The 17,426-nt window shown below is 36.9% G+C and overlaps 1 protein-coding gene across 1 annotated transcript; it reads left to right on the top strand.

The window, feature by feature from the left end:
- The first annotated feature begins 123 nt into the window (after positions 1–123).
- On the top strand, positions 124–1,993 carry LOC140856584 (chalcone synthase-like). The gene is made up of 2 exons (XM_073254346.1): positions 124–383; positions 868–1,993. The coding sequence occupies exons 1-2, from the start codon at positions 206–208 to the stop codon at positions 1,857–1,859; spliced, it is 1,170 nt and encodes a 389-aa protein (XP_073110447.1). The 5' UTR covers positions 124–205; the 3' UTR covers positions 1,860–1,993.
- The last annotated feature ends 15,433 nt before the right edge of the window (positions 1,994–17,426 follow it).

Genomic DNA, 17,426 nt, shown 5'->3' on the forward strand with positions numbered 1-17,426 from the left:
CTTTTTTGGTAGCTGGGACAGGACGAGCCGTGGCCAGTCAACGGCCATCGAAGACTGTTGCCATCCACTCATTTTATAATGATCCACCCAGAGGGCTATATATATGGGAGCCAACGGCATACCACTCCTCACTCCTCAGCCTTCTTCCCTAAACAATTAAACCTTCAATAACCACTGCCCATCTCTCATCTCTCTTCCACATAGAATGGCCAACATCCAGTCCATCCGCAAGGCACAGAGGGCCAACGGCCCAGCAACGATCATGGCCATCGGAACCGCCAACCCTCCTCATGCCGTCGACCAGAGCACCTACCCCGACTTCTACTTTCGAATCACCAAAAATGAGCACAAGGTCGAGCTGAAAGAGAAGTTCAAGCGCATATGTAAGAGCTTATATAATTGTTGCATGCCTTGCTTCCTCGTATATTTTTGCTTATTATGTACACAAACCCAGCACTCAGGGACGTTTGCCCATCTCATCACTCCTTAGCATGCATCCATGATATGGAGGGAGCCGGAGCCTTCCTAGCTTCCATCTTTCTTCTCAAAAGAAAAACGAAAAAAAAGAGAATCCGAAGGGAGCTGTTCGTAATACATTTTTATCCAAATCATGCTTGCATACATATCCATACTCTCTCGGGCAGTTCCAGATTAACCCTGTCATAATCTCAGTATCTCTTCATCTTCTCATTAGTGATTGACATCATCCTAGCTACGACAAGATTTTTTCTCTATTAAACTAACTATGCTTCTTGATGAGAAACAAAATGATCAATATTATTATTATCTAAATTAATGAAGAAAAGATATTAATTGCACGCGTCTCCCATTTCCTGACACTGGTTAATTTGTTGCATCATTTTGAAGGTGAGAAATCCATGATCAAGAAACGGTACATGTACCTCACCGAGGATGTTCTCAAGGAGAACCCAAATATGTGTGCCTACATGGCATCCTCTCTCGATGCCCGTCAGGACATCCTGGTGGAGGAGGTGCCGAAGCTGGGGAAGGAGGCAGCCGTGAAGGCTCTCAAGGAGTGGGGTCGTCCCAAGTCCAACATCACCCACCTTGTTGTTTGCTCCACTAGTGGCGTCGACATGCCTGGAGCAGACTACCAGCTCATTAGGCTCCTCGGTCTCAACCCATCTGTCAAACGAGTCATGCTCTATCACCAGGGTTGCTTTGCCGGAGGAACCGTGCTCCGCATTGCTAAGGACCTTGCTGAGAACAACAAGGGTGCTCGTGTGCTTGTCGTATGCTCCGAGATCACTGTCGTCACCTTCCGAGGCACCGACGACATCCACTTCGACAATCTCGTAGGCCAGGCTCTCTTCGCCGATGGTGCAGCAGCACTCATCGTCGGAGCTGATCCAATGCCAGATGTTGAGAGGCCACTCTTTGAAATGGCTTCAGCGGCACAATTAATATTGCCAGACAGTGAAGGGGCCATCGAAGGGCACCTTAGGGAAGTGGGCCTCACCTTCCACCTTCTCAACCAAGTCCCCACCATTATCTCTAAGAACATCGAGAAGAGCCTGGAGGAGGCATTCCAGCCATTGGGTATCTCCGACTGGAATTCTTTGTTCTGGATTGCGCACCCTGGTGGTCCGGCCATACTTGATGCATTTGAGTCGAAATTGAAGCTGAAGCCAGAGAAGCTACGAGCAACACGGCACGTGCTTAGTGAGTATGGAAATATGTCGAGCGCTTGTGTGTTCTTCATAATGGACGAGATGAGGAAGTGGTCTGCGGAGGAAGGAAAAGGAACCACCGGAGAGGGGCTTGATTGGGGAGTGCTCTATGGATTCGGTCCAGGGCTCACTATGGAGACTGTTGTCCTCAAAAGTATGGCTATCTAGGGTTTTCATGCTACATTTTTTCCCGTCGGTTCATTTGATCCAATGTTCTACCAATCAACATTTTAAAAAACTATATATGTATGAGATATTCAATGAATAAATGGGCAAATAAAAAGCCTGATAGATTGTGATAATACTGAATTAGTAAGTGTATTTTCCTCCGAGATTTATTGAAGTGTTTGCCCACAGGAAAAAAAATTGCATACTGAAGTGGGAGATGTTGGTGTAAGATCCTATATAAGTTAATTCCTCCTGTGGTCAATTCCTATATAACGTAAACGAACATTTCTCCCTTGTACTGAAGTTCTTCTTCCTCGTGCGGTCAATTCCTACTTTAAACGCGCGTGCTTGCGGTTAAATTAAATGAGGTATTTCTATTTCACTTCTTCTGAAATCAATTGCGACTTTTGCTTGCATCAGAAACGTATAAATCAGAAAATTTAGAGGGAAACCATTAGTTGTATTGCATTTTTTGCTGCCGAACATGCGTGCTTACAGGAACTTTTCCATCACCAGTCAAGCCAGGGATTTTTGACTGCCATGCTCAGTAGCCATTTTCAGAACGCCAAGAATACATAACCATTGCTGGAACGGTGTTTTTGTTTAATAATAAAATATTTTGGGATGTAAAATATCAAAATCTTTAAATAAAATATAAAATGTTTAAAATATGTCATTATTTCACTCTCGTTTGTTGATACGAGCCATCATAACGGCTGCTGTGAGGACATGGGCGATAGTATGTTTCAAAACTGATGATATTTGTGGGCCAAATAACAACCCGTTATAATTTTGAGGTAGTCTATCATCCAAAAAAAAAAGGAGAGAAGGGGGGCCAAATAAAATTTTTTTATCATTAATATTTAATTTTTTTTAAAAAAAATTAAAAATTATATTTTATTTATGATGAAAATATTACATCATAAATAATAGAGTATTGATGATGAAAACTAAACTTTCATTGCAAATACTGTATTATTTATGATAAAAAAATTTTATCGCTAATATTTAAAAAATAAAAAATATTAAAAATATTAAAAATTATAGATTATTTATGATAAAAATATTACATCATAAATATTTGAGTATTGATGATGAAAAATAATTTTTCATCATAAATATCTAATTATTTATGATAAAATTTTTTCTTCGCTAATACATGAAAAAAATTGAAACATATTAAAAATTGAAAAACTATAAATTATTAGCGATAAAAATTTTACGTTGCAAATACTTAAGTATTTACGATAGAAAGTCATTTTTCATCGTAAATACTTAACTATTTATGATGAAAAATTTTCATCGCTAATATTTAAAAAAAATAAAAAAATTTAAAAATTTAAAAATTATAGATTATTTATGATAAAAATATTATGTTGTACATAGTGAAGTATTTACAATGAAAAATAACTTTGCATCGCTAATACGTAAGTATTTGTGATGAAATATTTTCATCGCTAATAGATAAAAAATGTTAAAGAATTTTAAAAATTTAAAAACTATAGATTATTAATGATAAAAATATTACGTCATAAATACTTGAGTATTAGTGATGCAAAGTAATTTTTCATCATCAATACTCTAGTATTTACGATACAAAATTATCATCGCTAATATTTGAAAGAAAATAAAAAATTTTAAAAATTTAAAAATTATAGATTATTTATGATTAAAATATTACATCATAAATACTAGAGTATTAGTGATAGAAAATAATTTTTCTTCATAAATATCTAATTATTTATGATAAAAATTTTTCATCGCTAATACATAAAAAAATTAAAAATTTAAAAAATTTAAAAACTATAGATTATTAGCGATAAAAATATTATATCACCATTACTTGAGTATTTACGATGAAAAGTCATTTTCTATCGTAAATACTCAACTATTTACGATGAAAAATTTTCATCGCTAATATTTAAAAAAATAAAAATTTTTAAAAATTTAAAAATTATAGATTATTTATGATGAAAATATTACATCATAAATAATCGAGTATTTACAATGGATAGTGGCTTTTCATCATAAATACCTAATTATTTATGATAAAAATTTTTCATAGCTAATAGATGAAAAAAATTAAAAAATTTAAAAAATTAAAAACTATAGATTATTAGTGATAAAATTTTTTTTTTTATAAATAATCAATTATTTATGATAAAAATATTTTTATTATCAATATTTTGAAAAAAATAAAAAATTTAAAAAATATAAAAATTATAGATTATTTGTGATGAAAATATTATGTCGTAAATAACTTAGTGTTTGCGATGAAAATATATTTTTCATCATAAATAGTCTATTATTTACGATGAAAAAAAATAAAAGTTGATCATTATTTGCGACAATACTTTTCATCTTTAAGTTTCTCTGATTTGTGTCATTGCTCAATTTTGCATAGGTTGTTAGTTTTATGGACTGCCCAAAGATCACAAAGTACAAAGACCTTATAACTGCCCAAGAACATAGAAAGGAGATGATACTGAATCTTTATACGTTAAAACATAATCTACAAAAAAGTTATTCATATAGTATTTGATCTTTATAAAGAACAAAACTTTATTAACTTTCAACTGTATAAAGAATAAAACTTTATCAACTGTTCGATGGATTAAATTGTATTATATACTTCTAAACTATATACAGAAGGCCTTTGTTGGGTCCTTCAGTATTATTTTTCAAGAGTGCATTTATGATCTTAATTAGTATGCGATGATTGTTTATCGCAGATACTCTCTAACTAGCTGAACTCTTATTATTGCTATCCAGTTCAAGATTTATCCTAAGATTGACATACTCTTGAGCAGGTATTATCCTTTCTACTATACTCCTTTTGCGTCAGATCTCAAGGATCTTAGCTGCTCGCAGATTAAATTTGAGTTTAGATATCTATTCAAATCTTTCGATCAACTCATAGCAGTATTATCATCAAAAAAATAAATCTAATTAGTTAAATTTTTTTAATTATAAATTATGTTTGATTGTTAGTTAACATCTGCAATGTATCAGTAGAAAAGCAATTCTCATCCGATGGTATATGATTACATAATTTTTTTGCGTACATAATTTTTTATGTATGTAATTTTTTTTGAAAAAAAATTATAAATTAATTATTTATATAAATTTTTATTAATATTTTATTTTTTATCATGAATATTTTTTTACTATCATTTTTTGTTGTTAAATTTTTTGGATAGAAAATTTTTTTAGTGAGAAAAATCTAAAATTAATTTTTTATAAAATTATTATTGAAAACTATATTTACATTGCTAATAAAATTATTAACGACTAAAATTTAGTTTTCATAGCAAATAAATTTTTTTACAAAAATTTTTTAAGAAGAAAAATTTTTTTAGTGGGGAATTTTTTATTTTTTTGGTAGAATTATTGGTGATGAAATTTTAATTTTCATTGCTAATAACATTATTGACGATGAATCTTTTTTATCATAAATAATTTTTTTATTTTTTGACAAAAATTATTAGTGATAAAAATTATTTTTTACTGCTAATAAGGTAATTAATGATGTAATATTTTATTTTCATCACAAATAATTTTTTAAAAAATGAGAGTAACTTTTTTCGATGGAAATTATTAGTGACAAAAATTACTTTTTCATCGCTAATAACTTACTTAACGATGAAAATTTTTTTCATCGTAAATAATTTTTTTGGTAGGAAGAAAATTTTTTTTGCTGAAAAATGAGAGAAATTTTTTTTGGTGAGAATTATTAGTGATGAAAATTATTTTTTCATCGCTAATAAGGTTATTAGAGATGAAATTTTTAGCGAAAATTTTTTTTTCATCGCAAATAATTTTTTTACAAATTTTTGTTTAAAATTATTAACGATGAAAATTAATTTTTATCGCTAATAATGTTATTAGCAATGAAAAAATACGTCGCTAATACTTCTGCTTTCAATCAATATCAAATCGACGTCTCTTCGTGCGAAATCGCGTGAAACCCTTTTTTTCCCCCTCCTCTTCTTTCCATGATCTCTCTCCCTCTCTCCTTGCTCTCCCTCCGTCTCTTCCCACCGACGTGCCCTTCTCCACCACCGTCGTCTGCCATCCGCCGTCCGACCGCATTGCCCACCATCCACCATTCATCGGAGGTAAAGTTTTCAACTTTTTTTTGTGTTGATCAGGCCACTGGGGGGCGGAGCCATCCGCGAGGGGGGAGGGGTTTTGTGGGCCACCGACGGCACCATGGGGCCGGGGAGGGGTCGGCCGGCGGGGAAGGGGTGGGATCCAAATGGGGGCGGGGCGGGATGGGGCCAGAAAGTGGGTGGCCAATGACGACGGAGATGGGGCCGAGGAGGGGGTCAGCCGGTGGGGAGGTTGTCAGCCGGCGGGGAGGGGGTCTTGGGTGTAGGCATGTGGGATGGGGTGGGGGGCGGGATGGGGCTCGGGATGGGCGGCCGGTGGCAACGGGGTCAGGGCCGGGGAGGGGGCGGTCGGCGGCCGGGGGAGATGGAGTCGGAGACGGGGTGGTAGTGGGGAGGGGTTTGCACGGTGGGGAGGGAGGAAGGGAAGAGAGAAAGGAGGGAGAAAAAAGAAAAAAAGAAAAGAAAAAAATAAAAAAATAAAAAAAATAAAATAAAGAAGAAAAAAGTAAAAATAATAAAATATTAATTAAATATTTTATTATTTAATTAATAAAAATAAAATCTAAATCACGATCCGAATTGGATCGAGGTCGGGATCCTGGTCGAGACCTCGATTCAGATTGGGATTTAGATCAGGATCTGATCCGGACGGTGCAGGTTTTGTGATAGTGTCAGTACCCTGGGAGTGGGGGCCGTGGGAGGCCAAGTTTGGACGGCACGAGGTGTGTGACGGCACCGACGTCGGTGCCGTGGGAACGGGGGTCGCAGGGGCTGAGTTTGGACGGTATGGGGTGTGTGACGGCACCGACATCGTGGGAGTAGGGGCCATGGAAGGCCGAGTTTGAAGCTCGTTCAGAAAAAAATTATTTAAAAAAAATATTTTTAAGTAAAAAATATTTTAAAAAAATAAAAAATTATAAAATAAAATTTAGATAAAAAAATATTTAAAAAAATAAAAAATATCGAGTCTTCGAGATTAGGTTTCATGTTATTATTTTGTATTAATATTATTTTGCATGCTCAACTGCTTATAGTTTATTTTATATTTATTATATAAATTTATTTTATATTTATTGCTTGCTCAACTACTTATAATTTTCATTATTATTATTTAATATTATATTCATTTATATATCAAAAATTATAGATATGACATCAGGAGACAGACAACGATGTTCGTGTTCGCTGTCTACCATAGAGGCTGAGGCGCCTTCATCGATTTCTACTGTCGCACCAGTTTTATCATCAGAAGGTCCTACACTGGTGGGTCCCAGTGAGGTGGGTCCGAGTGAGACGGGTCCGAGTGATATTATTATATTTTTTATATAATAAAATTAGATTCTTTTATTTAGATAGCTATCATACTAATGATTTATTTATTGTTGTTTCAGCCAGTCTTCATCGGTAGTGAGGCGAAGGTGAGGTCCATCGAAGAACCTCGCTTTAGAGCATTGAAGACATGAGCATCTGAGATAGCATCTCCGTATCGAGATACCATCCGACTACACCAGGCTCATTAGGAGATAGTGCGAGCCATGGCAGACTGAGCTGGGCATCATATGCCGCAACTATGCCCCCGTGATGCTTTTCGATTGACGTCATATTCTACCGGCTCAGAGAGTATTTTCTACATTCACTTACAGGTAAAATAAATTATATTATGAATATTTAATTTGTATAGTATTCTTCTAATATTTGTTATTGACAGGATGTATTCGACATCATTAATTTTGAGGAGGATCGTGTGCGGTGAGTTGCGGACATTCATTTATCATTGCGTTTCAAGGATTATCGCCATTACATGCATCAGCATTGGTACCATATAGTGTAGGATCATGGAGAGAAGACAGCATGGTAGCAACCCTATGACAACATCACTATGGATGATTAGACTGTCATATGCCGGCATTATAAGGATCCGGCATATCAGGTTACACATCCAAACTTCTTTTTTTTTAGAGTTTAATGATTGAATCATTTATTCTTAAATTAAATTTGTTATCTACTAATTTGACTGGTAACTGTACAGAGAAGATATGCTCAGAATGATGCGAATCGAACGAGACAGACGTACCGCATTGTGGGGGTTCGAGGTCGTTCGCTCATCACATAGAGCGCATGGTAGGTAATTTTTAATTTTTAATTAACATATAATTTTTTAGTTATTTAAAAATTTTTTAATTAATTATTCTCAAATTATAGAGAGATACTGAGAGTGGCGAGCTTCTTAGTAGGATCGATATCTACCAGCTGACCCACCAGCGACGGTCAGAAGAGTGGACGATGGGGAGTCAGGAGCTCTTTGTAAGTTTTTTCAATTATTTGTTTATTCACAGTCTGATTTTTATTACAAAAATGAAATAACTATAACTTTAATTTTCAGGACCGTATGATAGATCTGAGATCCTAATTTATCTTTGAGGGCTCAACCGCACCCATAGATGATGAGATCTGTGATCAGGTGCTTGGTATGAGATCCTATTATATTAGGGGTCTAGGGTATCGGATCACTGCTTCCTCATCCTCATGCTCGTCTAAGGCTGACATCTATTTTACCTGCGAGGCTTGATTGATGGAGGTGCAGAGGTAGGCTGTCGAGGATCGACAGCGGACTGAGTAGCGAGCTCAGGAGTTGGGTGTATACGTCGACGAGCATCAGCAGCTCCAGATCCAAATGATGGAGCGGATGGCATAGATGGAGTAGACGATACAGCTGATGAGGCAGCAGCAGATTGGTCTGAGCTCTTTCGAGCGCTCTCCTTCTCCAGTTCGTTCTTCAGATGCCGACACTTGACGGCTTCTTCATGTAGTTTGTTATTTTTATTTCAAACTTCTTGTAATTTTAATTTAATATAATAAAATAATAAAATTTATTTATGAGTTTATTATATAAATTTTTTATTTTTATTTTATCAAAAATATTATAAATATAAATTAAAAATATATATTCATAAATTATTTTTTAAAAAATATGTTTAAATTATTAGCAATGGAACTATTTCTGATGAAATATTGATCATCAAAAATATTTTAGTATGATCATTTAATTTTTTAATAAATATAAAATTATTAAAATTTTATATAAAATTAATAATGATAAAAATTTATTCATCATAAATAATTATTAGTGACAAAAATTTTTATCAAAAATTATTATATTTACGACGTAAATTTTATGTCACTAATATTATTTAAATTTGATTTTCAAAAAAATTATTATTAAATTAATAGTGATGAAAAAATTTTATTATAAAAAATATTATTTGCGATGCAAAATTTTTCATCGCTAAAAGTTTTAAAAAATTTTATTTTAAAATAATTTTAATTAAATTAATAGCGATGAAAATATTTTTATCGCTATTAATTTTTAATTTATTAGCGATGTTATAATTCATCATAATTTTTTTTTTACGATTAAAATTTTTGTCAAAAATCTTTTAACGACTAAAATTTTTCATCGTAAATAACTGTTGTTAGTGATGAAATATTTTTTTGTCATAAAATATTATCAACGACGTGATTATTTGTAACCAAATATTAGCGGTAAAATTTTCATCGCTAATAACTATTAGCGACGAAAATAGATTATTAGAGCGACGAAAATTTTTTGCCGCTAATAACCTATTTTGTTGTAGTGCTATCTGCTAAGGAAGGACAATCCAAGCTGGATGATGAAAATTAGCTCACATCTAGATAAGGCAACCAAATGCCAATTAATTAATTTTTTGCAGGAAAATATAGATCTTTATGCCTGATGATCAACTTTGATCAGGTGATCTGATGCTGCGATGAGCTAAAGTTTCGCTGCCTATCGAGCAGATGTTAGAAGGAAGGCTATCGCCCAACTGAAAAGGTCCTTATCGAGTGGATGAAATGGTACGCTCAGAAATCTATAGGCTAAAGCAGCTCAACAGGACTCCAATATCAAGGCCATGGAGCACAGCGAACCTTCGTATATACTACTAATGATGTAACTATTTTTCATGAAAATAAAATTTACAGGGTCATTAATTTGCGATGGACACCTGAATTCTCCAAAAGTTGCCTCCTCCTTCCACTCAAGACCCCGAACTATAACTACGGTCAATTAACATGAGGGCTAACTTACCAGATCCTCAAGAAAACCTCAGCGACTTTGAGGTGGGGCTAACTTACCAGATCTCTGCAGAGCCCGAGTCATATGAGAAGCGAAGGGAGACCCTTAGGGAACCTCTGGAGAGATATCTAATCAGATCCTTAGAATGCCGTCGAGAGTACAAGATACTATGGGCACAAGCTCACTGTTGGCACACATTGGATCTTGTGTGAAGATGAGAAGTGCTAGATGTCGTAGGCACAAGATCACTGCAGGCACACAATGACACTCGTGAGGGCTAACTAATCAGACCCTCGAGAAGACCTCGACGACTTCGAGGTGGGGTTAACTTACCAGACCCCTGCAGAGCCCGAGTCATACGAGAAGTGGAGGAAAATTCTTAGGAAACCTCTAGAGGGATAATTAATCGGACCCTCAGAATGATGCCGAGTGTGCAAGATGTCTTGGACACAAGCTCGCCGCTGGCACACACTGCATCTTGCATGAAGATAAGAAGTACTAGATGCCGTAGGCACAAGATCACCGCAGGCACATAACACTGCTCGTGAGAACTAACTTACCAGATCCTTGAGAAGATCTCGATGACTTCGAGGTGGGGCTAACTTACCAGACTCCTGCAAAGCCCGAGTTGCATGAGAAGTGGAGGGAGACCCTTAGGGAATCTCTAGAGGGATAACTAATCAGACCCTAAGAATACCATCAAGAGTGCAAGATGCCGTGGGCACAAGCTCACCACTGGCACACACTGCATCTCATGTGAAGACGAGAAGTACTATATGCCATAGACACAAGATCGCCGCAGGCACACAACGCCACTCGTGAGGGCTAATATACTGGACCTTCGAGAAGACTTCGGTGACTTCGAGGCGGGGCTAACTTACCAGACCCCTGTAGAGTTCGAGTCACACAAGAAGTGGAGGGAGATCCTTAGAAAATCTTCAGAGGGATTACTAATCAGACCCTCAGAATACCGTCAAGAGTGCAAGATGCCGTGGGCACAAGCTCACCGTTGGCACACACTATATCTTACACGAAGATGAGAAGTGTTAGATACTGTAAGCACAAGATCACCACAGACACACAATGCCACTCATGAGGGCTAACTTGGCAGGCCTTTGAGATGATCTCGGTGACTTCGAGACAGGGTTAACTTACCAGACCCCTGCAGAGCCCGAGTCGCACGAGAAGCAAAGGGAGATCCTTAGAAAACTTTCGAAGGGATAACTAACTAGACTCTCAGAATGCCATTGAGAGTGCAAGATGCTGTGGGCACAAGCTCACCACTGGCATACACTGCATCTCGTACGAAGATGAGAAGTGCTAGATGCCGTAGACATAAAATCATCGCAGGCACATAATGCCACTCGTGAGGGCTAACTTACTAGAATTTTGAGAAGATCTCGACGACTTCGAGATGGGGCTAACTTACCAAATCTCTGCAGAGTTCGAGTCACACGAGAAGCGGAGGGAGGCCCTTAAAGAACTTCTGGAGGGATGACTAATCTGACCCTTAAAATATCATCGAGAGTGCAAGATGCTATAGGCACAATCTCGCCCCTAGTACACACTGCATCTCGCATGAAGACAAAAAATACTAGATGCCTAGGCACAAGATTGCCGTAGGCACATAATACCATTCATAAGGGTTAACTAATCAGACCCTCGAGAAGATCTCGATAACTTCGATGTGGGGCTAACTTTTCAGATCCCTGCAGAGCTCGAGTCATACGAGAAGTGAAGGGATGCCCTTAGAGAATCTCCAGAGAGATAATTAATCAAACCCTCAAAATATCATCGAGAGTGCAAGATGCCGTAGGCACAAGATCACCGCAGGTACACAACGCTACTCGTGAGGGCTAACTAATCAGACTCTCGAAAAAATCTTGATGACTTTGAGGTGGGGCTAACTTATCAGAACCCTACAGAGCCTGAGTCGCACGAGAAGAGGAGGGAGACCCTTAGAAAACCTCTGGAGGGCTAACTTACCAAACCCTCGAGAAGATCTTGATGACTTCGAGGTGGGGCTTACTTATCAGACCCTTGTGGAATCTGAGTCGCACGAAAAGCAGAGGGAGATCCTTAGGGAACCTCCAGAGGGATAACTAATCAGACCCTCAGAATATCATCGAGAGTGCAAGATGCCGTGGGCACAAGCTCGCCGCTAACACACATTATATCTCACACGAAGACGAGAAGTGCTAGATGTCGTAGGTACAAGATAGCTGCTGACACATAACGCCACTCGTGAGGGCTAACTAATTAGATCCTCGAGAAGACCTTGACAACTTCGAGGTAGGGCTAACTTATCAGACCCTGCGGAGCCTGAGTTGCATAAGAAGTGGAGGAAGACCTTTAGGGAACCTCTGGAGGGAAAACTAATCAGATCCTCGGAACATCATTGAAGAGCCCTAGATGCCATAGATACAAGCTCGCCGCCAGCACACACAGCCTCTTCAGAAGAAGGATAAAAGATGGATAACGTACGACCAGGGTATTACCTCAACAGTACTCCTTCTGCCTAAGGCATTGTCTCAGACTTAAGAGTAGGAGGGTAGTGTTGAGATAATTATTATAATGCCTCAGATTCATGAATAGCTGGATTACATTCAAGTTATTCTGAATTACTCTAAATATGTTCACTTCAATCGAAGTTGTCCTAAGCATATCTATGCTAAAACTGAACAACCTAGAATCTTACTCATGCTGAGCTGAGCATTGAGCATTTTCTTACACTAATCTGAGCGCCTATTTGTGCTGCTCTCTACGAGCCATGTAAAATTCAAAGTTCACAGGTATAAATATAAAGTTGGAAATGAAGCAATGACTTCCAAAACAAAGCTTTTCATTTTATTCATTAAAGCCTTTATAAAAAAAAGCCGATGCTGCAAGCACTTTACAAAGAAAAAGCTGATGTTTCAAACACTTTAGAGGACAATTTCACACACCGTCTTGCGAATAAGAGAAGAAAATAAGGTAAGAGGAAGAAAAGGAGGATAGCAGAAGAAGAAAGGAAGGACAATTGGATCCGAGGATAGCAGGAGGGCGCGATCATACCAGCACTAATGCATTGGATCTGAGGTACTTTTGGAGTACTCCTTTTGTCTGATTTTTAGACTCAGGGGTAGGAGGGTAGTGTTACGGTGGTTATCGTAAGCGCCTTGGATCAGCGCTATGTCACAAAAAATCTCAAGTTCTCAGATCATCAACACAGCCGCTGACTACCGTATGAGCTGAGGAGTCTGTCTCCATATTGAGCTGAGGCGACCCCGATATCTAATCTGTGTATGAGCTGCTCAGCCGACTTATCTCTTTAACATGCGCAACAGCTGTTTATCTTGAATAGATAAGATTTGGTGCAACCGCCTTCTCTGATCTTGTGGGAGTGATTGAGGGCTGAATTGTCTTGTCCAGTTTGGAATGTCCAATGACTTGGCAATCTCGAGATCATGCAATCTCACAGCTAACAACTCAGCTATCCGGTATTCTTCTATATAAATAATCAGAGCTCCGAGGACCCAGGTAAGTTCGATCAAATCTCTCTCAGAGAATTCGTTGCTGCTCCTTTTATTCTCTGTTTTTCTGACTTGAGCATCGGAGGATCTTCATCGGAGCCATAACTTCCAGTTTGGGACTTATTTTGCAGGTCACTCCAGCACCATCGCCTCCGCACGAAGATCAGGTATCCATCTTCCGATCCCGACTGATTTCAGCAGCAATAATATATGTAATTGTTATTTATAAATAAAATTATTTTATATCATAAATTATCATTATAATACATAAAAGAATATTTTTAACTATATATGATGCAGAATAGCGCGAGGAATGTATGTAGAGGTTTTTAGGGATTTTGGTTTCTCTTGATTTTCATAGATGATCAGTTGTTCAAGAGTAGCTCAAGTCCAGCTTAAAATGGCTTAAGTTGAAATGCAGCGAGTGGGCTATGCTTGGTGTGTTTGAACCGGTCTTCTTTACACCCTCATTAGCCATAACAACTCTGGCACTCTTCACATGCGAAATGATAACAGCTTAAGTTTGTGGATCACACAACAAAGTCAGACCAATGGAGTCAGGGCCACTACTAAATATACGGGATGAGTCAAGAAAGGTATAAAACAACCATGCATATTGTCTTGTCCCACTTTTGATTTTCTGAACCCTAAAAGCTGTTCAAGTCATGGAAAGCCTGATATATATATATTTTTTTCCAGCTTTGTCACTTTCATTTTGGAAACTTTGTGGTTCGAACCTACTCCCATATGGAGTTTGTTTGGTGCAATGAGAGTTTAATATGGATCTTGCTTCGAAAAACTGTCCTTGCTTGCACCTACTACCAAATAACCCGCCAAACACACGCAAAATTATATTTTCTTTAAAAGAATCAAATTAAGACCAAACTACCTCAAGATGGAACAGAAACCGAGTTGCATCACGCCATGTCATCACCGGCGTGCCGACTCGGAAGTCATCTCTTCCAATAAGGAAGTCAGTTACCATGAAGACACCTTAATCTTAGTAAGCAAATAATTATTGAAAATGTTTGTAATGTTTGCTTATTCCCGTTGGAAACATCTAATTAATGAGAGTATTTCTCCCAGTACGTTTTCAGTATGTTATCTCCGTTCACCTCTTTTCTTTTTTTTTTTTCTTTTTTTTTTTAATCCAACTACATTCACTTTGTATCGACATTCTGGGAAATTTGGATATCAACTAAGTTGAATTGGCTCCCGGAATGGAGATAGCTAGACGATCGTGCGTGGAATTCTTAGCTACCAACTACAATGGAAAAGGAGTGCGAGGTTAAGATGACTCGCGATGTACGAAAAGCTACATGGCTTCGTCTGGATGACCTGACGTAAAGAAGTTGCTAAAAAGTCAGGTCAAAGGGAAAATGGAAAAGAGACCACAAGGATGAAGTAGAAGTAGGGACAAATTTATGTTATACCTGACTCGCATTGAGGTAATTCATGACGCAAATCAGAAACAAAGTTGGTTTCGAATTGGCTTATGACCAGGTCGGTCAATTTTTGCGATCCCCAGAAAAAGGCACAGAAATTGAACGGTCTGAATTCCCTAATTCCTTACCACATGTGTGGGGATACAAAATGGGCCAGGGCAGGGTCGAAGATTTGCAAAATGTTCCACAGGATCAGCCCGACAACCCAACCTAGAAAATTTGTCTTCTAGCTTGAAGCCTTTAGAATTAATGATACAAAAGCATCACTCCAGAATACACAGTCAAGTACAAGTATCGTCCAAACCAAATCTAGCCGGCTGAATTTGGCCAGTAACGAATTTGCTCGTTGATGTCTTGCAATGGTTCATAGGACGCGAACCAACGGACCAGTGGGGTTGACCATTACATTGGCCTGAGTGTCGGCCCAAGTAGCCCAATATCACATCAATCTGCTATCAAGCTTGTATTCAAGCAGTGCATTACATTTAAGTGGGGCCAAGTATCATCTTAAAATTAATGATTTATATATTTAGAAATTTTGAATTATCCTATTATTTTTCTGCATTCAAACTACTCTTCGCCGTCACTTCCAACCACCACACAACCAGATGCGTTAGTTACATCAATCACTAGCTACCCACTAGTTCCACGTGACTTTGTGTGTCGCATGAATCCTTGGCTACCACCGGTGCAAACTATGTACGATAACGACTAGGATGGGGTGGTGTGGTAGGTATGATGATTTTTGGGAAAAGTTCACCTTTGTTTTCGCGGGGTGATTTTTTGGAACAGTTCAACAACGTGTGCTCCATAATGCATTTAAATGACATAACCAAGAACAGGCACGAAGCCAACGTATTTCAACCAGAGAGCGTCACGGAGTTGAAAGTTGGTTTCCTCTTTGGACCGCGCAGCAGAGTTAATGTCCGTAGAGGAATGTTCGTCATTTATTTTAATACATTGGATAAATGAGAAGTCATCCTTTCTTTTGATAATATTTCAATGTTTCCCTAAGGTAAAAGTGGCTGCTTGGCACGTTCGGTGAACACAATCACCAACATTGAAAGAATTTAGGCTGAAGGGGAACAACAGATCAGAGACCATCACCCCTGAAGAAATAAAATGGAATCCATGCAGCGCACGCCGGAGTTGAGGTATTCCTAGTTTGGCAAATTATATATATTAATTCACCTGGCCAACGATGTACGTGCTAGTTTTTCTATTATTTTTTCAATTTTGATAGTACATGTGTATCATCTCTAGCAACAATATTTCTTGATCCTTCCTGATGATCACATACAAATTGTTGGCCAATTTTTGGCCTATATAACAAACTTAGATGCCCTACAAAGAATCCCTAAATCATGGAAAACTCAAAACTTAGATACACGTTAAAAGAATTCAAAGGTTATGCTTCCAATCTAATCAAAAAGAAAAAAAATTTCCTTCAACTCGCTCAATTCGAATCTTTAATATAAAAAAAAAATAAAAAATAATAAAATTAAGATTTGCATCTTTTTTTCTATTATTTATAATCTAAAATAGAGTTACTCAACCTTTATTTATAATAGTAAGATCCATTCTTATACAATTCGGGTCGGATTTTCTTTTTATTTCAAATAGCAATCTCTTTCTAAAAATAGACATGACCAAAATGAATAAACTTAAAAAAAAAATTCTTCCAAATATAGAATTCAATTTCTATATCAACTCTATTTTCTATCATTTCAGCTAATTTTTTTTGGTTAAAAGATAAGTCCAGTCAAAATGCTATGGGAAAAAGAATTTTCGATTTGATGGGCCGATTTTAGATGTTAAATAATGGAGTTTAGACTTGATCGTTGGGGTGTCACCCCTAAAGAGCATGGAGTCATATTGTAAGTATTGAATAATTATCTGATTTTAAAAAAAAATTATTTGAATTGGATATCATGTAATTAAGTTATAGCTTCTGAAAATTTAATTTATGATAGAGTTTTCTAATATATCAGATCTTGCATCCAGACCTTGTCTAATCCTATTTATAGTAGTTAAAGTAGTCCACATTAAATCTAAAGATTCTTTTGGATCAGTCTCATTTAATTAGGAATTGATTAAAATAGTACAAAACTATGGGTCTGAGCATTAAATAGCAATCCACTACCAAGGAACCAATTTGTTATTTTCACTCTATGAAACCAACAAATCTTCTATGCATATTCTCACAATAACAAGTTCCAATGGATGCACAAACAATAATATTTACAAAAGCAAATTACAAGATATGCACTTCTAATTAAATTATGGCATTGGCCATTTACGATGAAATCGTTTTTGCTCGTAGGGCCGAGGATAATGGGGTGGGGGATGTTAAGAAAGATACTTCGGGTCCATTTAGTTGAAGTATGTCATATCATAGAATA

This window comes from Elaeis guineensis, chromosome 3, assembly GCF_000442705.2.
Source record: "Elaeis guineensis isolate ETL-2024a chromosome 3, EG11, whole genome shotgun sequence".
NCBI lineage: Eukaryota > Viridiplantae > Streptophyta > Magnoliopsida > Arecales > Arecaceae > Elaeis > Elaeis guineensis.

Coding starts and splice junctions, on each gene's coding strand:
- LOC140856584 (XM_073254346.1), top strand. CDS start 206: ATGGCCAACATCCAGTCCATCCGCAAGGCACAGAGGGCCAACGGCCCA. Junction 384..867: donor AGAGAAGTTCAAGCGCATAT/GTAAGAGCTTAT, acceptor ATCATTTTGAAG/GTGAGAAATCCATGATCAAG.